This window comes from Capra hircus, chromosome 26 (assembly GCF_001704415.2).
Source record: "Capra hircus breed San Clemente chromosome 26, ASM170441v1, whole genome shotgun sequence".
Classification (NCBI taxonomy): domain Eukaryota; kingdom Metazoa; phylum Chordata; class Mammalia; order Artiodactyla; family Bovidae; genus Capra; species Capra hircus.
This window is the reverse complement of record NC_030833.1, coordinates 14,351,859-14,364,125: the sequence shown is the minus strand read 5'-3', so window position 1 is coordinate 14,364,125 and position 12,267 is coordinate 14,351,859. Positions and strand designations below refer to the sequence as shown.

Genomic DNA, 12,267 nt, shown 5'->3' with positions numbered 1-12,267 from the left:
TTTGCTCTCATGGTCCAGCTGGTCCACTTGCTTCCCTCCCCAGGCTCAGTCTCAAGACCTTAATGGTGTTCACATCAAGCTCTTTTATGCTTTTGCCCTAGCCTGTCCTCTTCACCATAATGGTGTTCACAACAAGCTTTTTTATGCTTCTGCTCCAGCCCTCTCCTCTTCTACCATCTGCCTGTCCCGATGATCCCTAGCTGGGCTAGCCCCTTCCCTGCCCTTTCCTGCTGCTGAACTTCCTACCTGGAGACAGCATCAAGTTATGCCATCTGTCTCCAGCGTGTTTCTCAGTGATGCTTTAGCATTCTTTGAATTGGTCTCTAAACAACTAAGTCTCCAAACACCAGCTTCAAACCTTTCTTATTCCCCTGAAGCCCACCGTTCCTACTCTTTTATTCTATAGATGACATCACTTTATTTACTGAAAAGACCAACAAACTGCTGCCTTTTCTCCCTGCCAATCATTTTCCGGACTGAGCTGTCTGAGAGCGGGAAGCCGCCCTTCACCTGTACTCTGGATTCTGTTCCCCATCTCCTTCAGGACTTTGCTCTGTCAATTATTCTTGCTGAAATGTAAATTCCCGTCCTTCTTTTCCTTTAAAACCTTCCTTCCCCTTGTTTTTTACAATGCTGTGGTAATTTAGCTCTGATCACCTTTCCTTTCCTTTCTTTCTCCCCCCACCTATATCAGTCCCTTGTATGCAAACATTCCCATGGTTTTGTCACTAGTTTCCTTGACCTTTTGGTCCTCTCCTTAGATTACACCCATTCAGTAGTTTCAACCATCAACTTTTTCTCTGGGTGGTGACCCCTCTTCTTCAATCTAGTCATACATTCCCAAAGGCTTCTGGATATCACCACCTGGATGTTCTGTTGATAAAGTTAAAACTTCTCTTTGACATTCTCATCTTGCTGTCCTCACTAGTACATGAATCAATCTGCTGCCCTCCCAGTTAATCTGATTTGAATCGTGAAGATGGTGGACTCAAGGTTCATTCTGCTGTGAATCCAAGAGTTCCAGTCCATTTTCCTTCCTGGCTCAGATCCTCCTGACCACTTGTTTCAACTACAGTAATAAACAGCTTTTTACTATGATCCCTCACTTGGAGCATCCTTATTTTAATCGCCAAACATATGCTGCTTCCCAACTTCCCTAAAACATTGGTTCAAAACCCTTTAGCTAAACTCAGTCATACGGAAATCGAGAGCTAACCTGACTTCATGATTCATCCAGCCTTAAGCTCTACTGCCTCCCTCTAACCATACTATTTTCCAGCAAAACTGAAGTCTGACATAAAAAAATAAGTCCATCTGAAGATCTGAGGTAGGCAGAACGTCACATCAATCTAAACTCATCCTTCAGAACCAGCCAGCCAAATCTGGATTATTTTCCTTTTGGAATATTTCAAATATACACAAGAGCAGAGGAAATAGTAAAATGAACTCCATCATTGAGCTTAAATATAATATTTTGTCAGTCTTATTTCAACTATCACCAATCCTGTTAATTTTTAAAGTATTTTTTAAATGATACATACCTGCATAAATGAAGTATAGTGATTAAAAAAAAAGAATGTGTATTATACCTGCCCCTTATCTCAATATTATAATTTGTAACAAATGTTAGACATGAAGAGGTGACTTTTGTTTTTTCACCCCATCTATATTTATATTGCTTGGATTTACTTTTGATAATAGATATTTATGACTTATGTAACTGAAAACAAATATCTCCCGTAAAAGGGCCTAAAAAGGAAAATTTTATGCTGTAGGTAAAATAAAAACAGGATATATATAAATATAAAAAATTTATACTGAACTGTGATTTTTGGCTGAGGGATAAGTGTTATGTTTATGTTAAATGACTATGTAACAGATGAGGCCTATTTTATAGCCTTATTATCCTAGGTGTTTGTGAACCAGAGTCATCATCTGGGAGCTTGTTAGAAATGTAGAACCTGGAGCCCCACCCCAGATCTACTATGTCAGAACTCACACTTTAACACCATGCCTGGGTGACTGAAATACACAAAAGACTTTGAAAAGCACTGTTTCAAAATTTTCAAATTCTAATTTTTCAATATTTTGAAACTTAAAAAAATTTTTCATTATTTTATTGTCATGATGGATATGAATTAAAATAAAGGCAGAGTTTCTTTGACATATAACCAAAGACAACTGCTCCTTAATTTAGGAACTAAGCTACCTGGTTATTTATTGTCTTAGCTGTGAGAGAATATTCCACTTTGCCTTTAAAAGCTCAGCTATAACCAACCATGTGTTTAAAAAATCTCTTGACAAGTCTAGAATGGGTGGGCCAGGTACTACAAAGATCTGAAAAGGTTTAGACTTTTCCCCACTGGTGTCCGTAAGTTAGCCTTATTGATAATTTATACACATGCAAGCAAATAATCTGCCAATCAACAGATTTGCAGTTTTTGTTATATCAATGCAACTGACAGGAAGGCATGCAGGTGACACATTCTTCTGCTAGTGACAGTGACTTGGGCTGCACTCTGAATGACAGTCTATCAACAAAAGGCTGGCCAATAAGGAACAATATAGGCCAGCAATATGGGGGTCACAGGATAGATCACGCATGCCCTGTTAGACAAGGAATCTCTCTCCTGTTCATTATCTAGTCCTAAGTGAGGGGGTAGCCGTGCTAATTCTGTCAGTTTTAGGCTCAGACTAGTAATGGTGGTGAACATACAGAAAGATAAGATAACTGTTGACCTGCCCTTTTATATTCAGTAAAAAATAGAGAAGTAAAAGGAGGAAAGTGGTCCAAAGAGGAAGTATTTTAAAGATTTATACATTAGAACTAAAATGATACCTGTTTCAAATTTTTTAAGGCTTCCTTCAGATTTTTACTTATAGTAATGAATTTTTTCCCATTATAAACGTAATGTGCTTATAGAAACAAAGAAGGAAGAGGAAAAAAGCCCCACATCCACTCTCTGGTTTTCTCAGTAAATGTCAAGTATACTGCACATCAGCATAATTACCTCCAATAGCAATCAGTCGATCTCCCCGCTGAAGGTTAGCAATTGCAGCAGGTGAATTTGGGGCCACAGTCTCAATTATGACGTGCCCAGCATAGCCGTCAGCTGACTGGACAAGACGAAGTGTAAGTCCGACACTTTGTAAATTCCCCTTTATTAATTCAACCTTTGATAAAGAGAAAAAAATGGAAACAGATTCAGTGGGTCCATAGTGGTGGAGTGAGAAAACACGAACACACAGAGCACTACAGCTGATGCTTTTGCACCTGGTGATTATTACAGACCGATACAAGGCAGGAAATCTCTACTGTGACAACAGAGACTAACCTACGCTTGGATTGCACATCTGGGCCACTGGAACATGAAACACCTTATCTCACATATGTTAGGAAAGATGCATGCTTGCTGCAGAAAATTTGAAAATAAGGCAAAATGAAAAGAAAATCACTGCTAATCTAGAACTGCTGCATTTCGTACTTTCTTGTGCATGTGTGTGTGTGTAAGGTTGAGACCCCGTTGTGAATATAATCCTGAATCTTGCTTTTTTGAAATAAAATGGGAATAATCTTCTATTAATATCTATTAAGATGTGCTTAGGAACTTCCATTTTTTATAATATATTGTTAAATTTTTTGGGGGGGGAGTTTATGCTCATGTTTTATTAAGAATTATCTTGTGAAATATCCTGTTCTAACTCATCAAGATCATTCTGTTTTCTAAAGAAATACCATCCAATTTATTAGGGGTATGTGTCTCAGACTCATATCATCTATAAATTAAGAAAAACAACATATGCTATCTGTCCTCATTTGAATCACTGATTTAAAAAATGGATAGACTACCACAACCCTCTAGATGACAAGAATTTAATCTGTGTTTATTAAGCTAAATTATAAATCAGTCTAATTGTATTATCACTCAGGCCATGTCTATTCTTCAAGCTATCTCATGAAGGACTCTGCCAAATAATCTGCTAATATCCACATATATCACTGTCTGTAGTGCTTTAATTGATAAATCCCATTTAAAAGCCAAAAATTCAATTCTCCTACCTAATGATGCTGGCCTAATGATGTTATTGAATGTTGTTCTTTAATATGGGTGTTAATAGATATTGACAAGTTATTTTTATATTAAGAAAAATCTTACCAATATTAATAATATGTTCAAGAAATGGAAAATGTAGTCAAGTTTTTGACTATTTAAAAGTTTACCAAAAAATCTACCAAAACAATCCTTCCATAAAACATCATTTCTGTTTAAACCTCCAGAAATACTGGTCCAATTCTTGCCTCATGATATAGTAAATAATCACCTTATAATGTTAAAAACATTTTTCAGTTAATAAAAGCCCTAAAGAAAACTTTCTCTCAAATCCATGAACCTGTATGTATTCTTAATATACAGAGTACCAAAGCTTAAAAAGAATCCAAATTCTTCTACTTTCAAAAAGTTAACGATGGCAAATGGATAAAAAAACGCTAAACTGTATGAGTCTGAGAACTGGAAATTTTACAAATTAACATTTAGAATGTGCTTTTTTGTGACCTACTCCTTGCTCCTAAAGTGTAACAGAGATGGGAGGATGGTGGGGTTGAGAAGGGAATTAAGTCTAATATAGGCTTCTGCACAATTCAGTTTCTTAATTTATTTTCTCCCAACCAATCATATTATTTCCTTTGCTTTTCTTATTTCCAATGATCCTTGAAGTAAACATTCCAGATGGAAAAAAGGTTTTTAGTAGGAATAATTAATAAGGGCAAATACTAAATTACTTCCTTCTCCCAACTTTTCTGATTATTAGTAAATGCTCTTAATTTCATACATTGGGTACAGAGCTTAAGATACTATTTATTTCATCTCCTTTCTTATTAAAAGCTTATTTCCTTTTAAGCTAATACTGCTGACCCATCTACTTTCAGAATTAGTTCCAGGCTTCTCTGAAACACAAATGTAAAACTTACAATTAAATTGTGACAATGATTCAAAAACTTAAAATTAAGTTGTGACAATGGTTCAAAAGTTTTAAAGTATAAAAAAACCTAAGAAAAATTTTAAAGAAAATATTTAAAGATGAATATCACAAAACATTTTTATTTTAATGAAAATTTAAGATAATGTTTACAAGACCATTCAAATATCCCATACTTTTAAAACAAAACTGACATGTCCATTGGGGTGAAACTATTGTTAAATTAAAAATAGCAAAATAATTATATAATTCTCCCCTATATACATGTATCTATATTTTAAATTTTTATATGATTATTGGATATACCATGTACTATAAAACATACGACAAAATAGATAAACTTTTAAATGATGAAGTGAAAATAGAAATCCTAAATATTTTCCTTACATCTGGTAGCAAAATTTTAGGGAATTTTATTAGTAGATGAGGATAATAATCACAATCAAGTAGAGTTGATTCAGGAATTCAAGGCTGATTCAAGCAGCCAGGAGTCAACAGTATAAGTCACTTTCTACTTTCTAAACTCTATCATCAAAGTTGATAACTATTATATTCATTTTTAAACTATTTTAAGCCATCAAGGTTGACTGAAAGTCAGCTATGTTTAAAACTTTATAACTATATAAATATTATTCATTGAGATCTGGACATCTTTACATTTTCTGTTCTTGCTTTTCTTGGAGGTTTTTCTTAAAACAACAGCTTTCACTTTAAATGCAGGATTTATGTAATAAGTACTGTTTCTGTAATTAGCTCTTAAATGCACCCATCCATTTGTTTACATATTAAATTATTTAGCATTTGGTCAAAGGGAAGTTTTTCTTTACCTCTCCCTCATTCCTGCCTAAAAGAAGCCAGTTAATAAATACAGAAAGAATGATTATATTTGAAAAATCACTCTTTTATAATCTCCCAAAAGGGGAGAGAAGCATTTAGATTAAAAAAGAGAGAGACAAAGACTAAAGAGATGTAAACAACACAATGCAATGTGTGAGTCTTGGTAAGATGTAAGCTTGGGGGGGGGGAAAAACTCACAAAAACATTTATGGGCCATTGGGAGCATTTTAATATAGACAAATTAAGGAATTAATTTTTTATGTGTGATGATGGTTATTGTAGCATCTATCTACCAATAGAACATGTAGTAAAATGTTCTATTTTTAGAAGATTCATACTGAAATACTTAGAGGTGAAATACAATGTCTTCAACAACCCTTGCCTATGACTTTAAGCAAATATTAAGTTCTGTGAATGTCACTGACAAAATGACGTCTTTTTCATATATGGAGCTGTGAGAAGTTTCAGCATTTATTATTATTCCTATTAGTAAGACTTGGCATCACTAGTCAAAATGGGATACAAAAGCAAATTTAAAAACCAATCTGCTGTAAATGAACTTAATATACTGCTCAACAAACAAGGCAAACATATCATGAGTGAGTGAGTGAGTGAAGTCGCGCAGTTGTGTCCGACTCTTTGCTACCCCATCGACTATAGCCTACTAGGCTCCTCCATCCATGGGATTTTCCAGGCAAGAATACTGGAGTGGGTTGCCATTTCCTTCTCCAGAAGATCTTCCCGACCCAGGGATTGAACCCAGGTCTCCCGCATTGTAGGCAGACACTTTACCATCTTGAGCCACCAGGGAAGTCCTGTGAACTTAATACACTGCTCAACAAACAAGGCAAACATATCATGAAACAAACATTAATTCAGGACATTAGAACAGTTAAACTATTTTATATCATACAAATGTTAATTTACTTTTATAGGATCAAGACTGAGAAGCTAAAAATAATTTTATGATCACATAAAATTTAAAAATTTAAAAACTGTCTCATTAGAAAAGACAAAGATGGTGACTGATGTCAATATTCAATAAGAGAACAGCAGCTGGTTCAAACCCACTAGGAGAAGAATGGGCTCAAGCATGGTCTTTATTAGTATTTCTGAAATCTAGAAACCAGCGCAGTGATGATAAATATCTACCTTTTCACAAAATAATGTTTTCGTGTTTCTATCTAAATTATGTTTCTATCCCACTGGAAAGTTTCCTCTATAGAAGACTGAAGACATATCAAATAAAAGGGGAAGGAGTCAAGAAAAGCAATAGCAGGAAGATAAAAAAAATTATATTTCTTATGGACAAATAAGAACATATATTTTGAATGAGGAGAGTGAAAAAGTTGGCTTAAAACTCAACATTCAAAAAACAAAGATCGGCACCTGGTCCCATCACTGCATGGCAAATAGATGGGGAAACAATGGAAACAGTGACAGACTTTATTTTTTTGGACGCCAAAATCACTGCATCATGGCAGATGGTGACTGCAGTCATGAAATTAAAAGACGCTTGCTCCTTGGAAGAAAGCTATGACAAACTTAGGCAGCATATTAAAAAGTAGAGACACTACTTTGCCAACAAAGGTCCGTCTAGTCAAAGCTATGTTTTTCCAGCAGTCATGTATGGATGTGAGAGCTGGACTTTTAGGAAGGTGAGCACCAAAGAATTGATGCTTTTGAACTATGGTGCTGGAGAAGACTCCTGAGAGTCCCTTGGACTGCAAGGAGAACAAACCAGTCCATCCTAAAGGAAATCAGTCCTGATTTCATTGGAAGGACTTAGGTTGAAGCTAAAGCTCCAATACTCTGGCCACCTGATGCGAAGAACTGACTCACTGGGAAAGACCCTGATGCTGGGAAAGATTGAAGAGGGGAAAGAAGAGAAGGGGATGACAGAGGGTGAGATGGTTGGATGGCATCACTGACTCGATGGACATGAGTTTGAGCAAGCTCCGGGAGTTGGTGACGGACAGGGAAGCCTGGCATGCTGCAGTCCACGGGGTCGCAAAGAGTCGGACACAACTGAGTGACTGAATTGAACTAAACTGAATTACAGTAAAACACCTTTTACTGGGAAAAAGAAATAGCCTTTCAGAGAACATTTCATTACCTGTCATAGAATCCTACATATTCTGATTATCCTACAGAGAATAAGTCCTATAGGAAGTTGTTTGGTAAATGTATAAAGAGTTTGCAATTAATGTATAAAGAGTATAAATGTATAAAGAATACAGAAAGTAATATCTAGTTGCTATAAACATGTTCCTGAACGAGCACTTTGTAGCATGGCAGATATTTTATAAGAGAAATAAGAAATGAAATTAATACTTACCACAGGCTTGGTAAAATAAACACTAATGTTTGCCAAATTCTCCTCTCTGGGACTATGTCTGCAACCCTTTAGTCCTTCCTACAGTTACAGTGGGAACAGCCATGCTTATATAACATGCTTCTACTGCCTTGCCTCATTGGATGGTCCAGGGGCACAAACCTGGCCCAAGCTGTATCAATCAGAGTCCTTTCCTGGCTGGTAGGTATTCAGATTCAGAGATTCCTTGAATGGAATAAAAATAAACATGGCTATAGGTGTCTGTGTATCTTCTTATGGGCTGGGAAGGGGAGAAAGCAAGTCTACAGAGTGAAGAATACAGCACTGAACAGCCAGGAGCAGGGAGGAAAAAGAGTGGTTTAGTTTTGGGTTCCAGTTTGCGGCTAAAGCCTAGCTGGATTCCTACTAAAAGCGATGCAGAACCTAGCCCATACAACCCTGAACAGTGACCGGGACACCTGACTGTGGCATGAAACACCATGGAATCCTCAGAATAAGTACCCGTTTTGTGCTTAAGCAAGTTTTAGTAGGTATCTGTTTTAAACATGTTCAGGCTGACCAGGCCCTGTTTTAGAAATCATGATATACAATATGTCATAAACTCGAATTGCTATATTTATTAACTACACAGCTACAAATACATTATGAGTGTAGGGGGGAAATCTGCTTGTACCTAGCCAGGGGCCTCTGCTGCCTGCCCCTGCAGGGACTTGGGGCCTGCGAGATGGGTCAGAGAAGGGAGGAGCATGAGGACCGGCACTGTACCAGCAGCTCCTGACAACACAGGCTGCCTCTTCCACAGACAGGGGCCTGTCTAGCAGCTCAAGGGGACTCGAGCCTTCAGAAGTGGGGTGCTATCCTCACTAAAACCAAGTCCCCCCAAAGCAGAGTTCCCTTACTGAGTTTGTGGTTATTCTATCTAAAGCTTTATTTCCTTTCTTTGTCACCTCTTACTCCAATCCTGTGCTAACTGAACAGCAATCAACTAGAGTCATAGCTAAGATTACTGCTAACATCATTAATGTATCAAAATTGCTATTGTAGATATCATCTTTAAAGTACAAACTCAAGTTGTTTCTCCAGGGCAAGTTTAGCTAACAACTCCCTGGGGAACACCTGGCCTGAGAATCATAAACCAGAGATACCCTGACTCCTAAAATTATGATTAAGACATGTCATATACAGTAAGTGAAGAAGAACTAAAGAGTCTCTTGATGAAAGTGAAAGAGAGTGAAGAAGTTGGCTTAAAACTCAACATTTAGAAAACTAAGATCATGGCATCTGGTCCCATCACTTCATGGCAAACAGATGGGGAAACAGTGGAAACTGTGATAGACTTTATTTTTTGAGGCTCCAAAATCATTGCAAATGGTGACTGCAGCCATGAAATTAAAAGACGCTTGCTCCATGGAAGGAAAGCTATAACCAACCTAGACAGCATACAAAAAGCAAAGACATTATTTTGCCAACAAAGGTCTGTCTAGTCAAAGCTATGGCTTTTCCAGTAGTCATGTCTGGATGTGAGAGTTGGACTTATAAACAAAGCTGAGCGCTGAAGAATTGATGCTTCTGAACTGCGGTGTTGGAGAAGACTCTTAAGAATCCCTTGGACTGCAAGGAGAACAAACTAGTCTATCCTAAAGGAAACCAGTCCTGAATATTCAATGGAAGGACTGATGCTGAAGCTGAAACTCCAATACTTTGGCCACCTGATGTGGAGAACTGGAAAAGACCCTGATGCTGGGAAAGATTGAAGGGGGGAAAGAGGAGAAGGGGACAACAGAGGGTGAGATGGTTGGACGGCATCACTAACTCAATGGACATGAGTTTGAGCAAGCTCCAGGAGATGGTGATGGACAGGGAAGCCTGGTGTGCTGCACTCCACAGGGTCCCAAAGAGTTGGACATGACTGAGCGACTGAACTGACTGACTGACATACACTATGTGATTAATAGATATAAATTACTGTAGACAAAAGATAAACACCAAAGCAACAAAGATTTACTCTATAGCACAGGGAGCTATATATTCAATACTGTATAATAACCTATAATGAAAAATAATCTGAAAAAATACATATATAAAACTGAATCACTGTGCTGTATACCTGAAACTAACACACACTGTAAATCAATTATAGTTTAAAAAAAGAAATGTCATGTAGAACAACCTAGTGGTTACCAGTGGGGGGAGGGAAGTGGGAAGAGACAAGACAGGAGTAGGGGTTAAAAGGTCTTCTCTGGTGGCTCAGATGGTAAAGAATCTGCCTGCAATGCAGGAGACCTGGGTTCAATCTCTGGGTCAGGAAAAGGCACTGCAGAAGGAAATGGCAACCCACTCCAGTATTCTCGTGTGAAGAATTTCATAGACAAAGGAGCCTGGCAGGCTATGGTCTATGGGGTTGCAAAGAGTCAGACACGACTGAGTGACTACCACCACCACCACCAGGGGTTAAAAAACAGCAAACTACTATGTACAAAATAAGTAAGCTACAAAGATGTATTAGACATGCAGCACAAGGAAGATGAATCTGCCTGCAATGCAGGAGAAAGAAACAAAGTGAAGACTCTCAGTCATGTCTGACTCTTTGCGACCCCATGGGCTGTGGCCTACCAGGCTTCTCTGTCTATGGGATTTTCCAGGTAAGAGTACCGGAGTGGGTTGCCATTTCCTTCTCCAGGGAATCTTCCCGACCCAGGGATCAAACCCTGGTCTCCTGCATTGTAGGCAGACACTTAACCGTCTGAGCCACCAGGGAAGTCCCAGCAGGAGACCTGGGTTCAATCCCTGGGTCGGGAAGGTCCCCTGGAGCAGGAAATAGCAACTCGCTCAAGTATTCTTGCCTGGGAAATCCCATGGACAGAGGATTTCTGGTAGGCCACAGTCCATGGGATCGCAAACAGTGGGACATGACTGAGTGACTGACACACACACAAGGAAGGTTGCCAGTGTTTTAGAATAACTATAAAGGGTATACGACCTATAGAATGGTGACTCATTATGTTGTTCCCCTGAAAGTTTTATAATACATCAGCTATGCCTCAATTAAATCACAAGGTGATGATTAATCTTGTGACTTTTTTACCCTTTAAAATAGCCCCTGAATCAAAGACCAAATCGGAGTGGATCTGAGATCCGTCCCCCACTCCCTTGCTCGGCACCCTACAAACAAAGCCTCGCTTTGATTCATGCCCCTGTTGTCAATGTTGGGCTGCTACATCTCGGGTACACAAGCCCTGCTCCATAACAAGAGGACCCCCAGGCTGGCAGCTCCAGGTCCTGGAGTGTCAGCGACAGAGAGGCTCTTGGAAGGGTGCAGGTCTAGGCATCTCCAAACTCATAAGCTGTGTCTCCAGGGTCTCCATGAGGCTTGAGCTGCTGTCCCCAGCCCCCAGGAGAAGCACAGTGGCTTCAGAGAGTCTGGGAGGAGCAGGGAACTGCTAGAAGACATCCTTGTTGGGCAGGAGTACACCCCTGCTCCCCGCCCTTGTAGTACCCTCATGTGCTAAGTAAAGTGGGCTTTAACATCTGTAACTTGTATCTTAGTAGTTGATTATACTCTGAACTGTTATGAAGAAATTCTTTAACTGTGCTGTAAACATAATCAATATACCAACCTCTACTAGGAACAGAAAAAAAAAATGTAGGATGGAAAAGTGTTTTCTCTGTGGCTTAGTATGTATCACTTGGCCTGAATTTTGCCGAAACCAAAAGATAAATTTCTACTGGAATAGAAATACTATTTCCAGTATTTTTTTGCATGATATACCAAAAATAAAGTTTATCAATTGTCAAGAACTGCTGACACATACAAACTAAATGCAATTACCTGAGCTAAATCACTAGTCAATACATACAAGATTGCAGACAGCCTGCATTTAACTTCACCAATAATGTTGGACTCAGGTTAAAAAATTCTAACTGTATGGGTACCTATCTGGTGGACAGCGATTTAGTAAAAACACCAAGATAGCCTTTAAGAGCTCTCACACTCTGACATAATTTTAGCCTTTCCTGGACCCAGCTGTGATGCCTTATTTTCACCTAAGAGGTTGGGAAACAACATATTGATTTTTAAATCCCTTCCTAATGGGGACATAATTTTATATAATTGA

At 38.4% G+C, this 12,267-nt stretch overlaps 1 protein-coding gene across 1 annotated transcript in view; it reads right to left on the bottom strand.

Moving 5' to 3' along the window:
- Positions 1 to 12,267, bottom strand: part of PDZD8 (PDZ domain containing 8) — a 77,336-nt gene that overhangs the window by 4,094 nt on the left and 60,975 nt on the right. Inside the window, exon 4 of the mRNA XM_013975244.2 lies at positions 3,012 to 3,174. Within this exon, the coding sequence (XP_013830698.2) occupies positions 3,012 to 3,174 (163 nt within the window). The remainder of the gene's footprint in view (positions 1 to 3,011; positions 3,175 to 12,267) is intronic.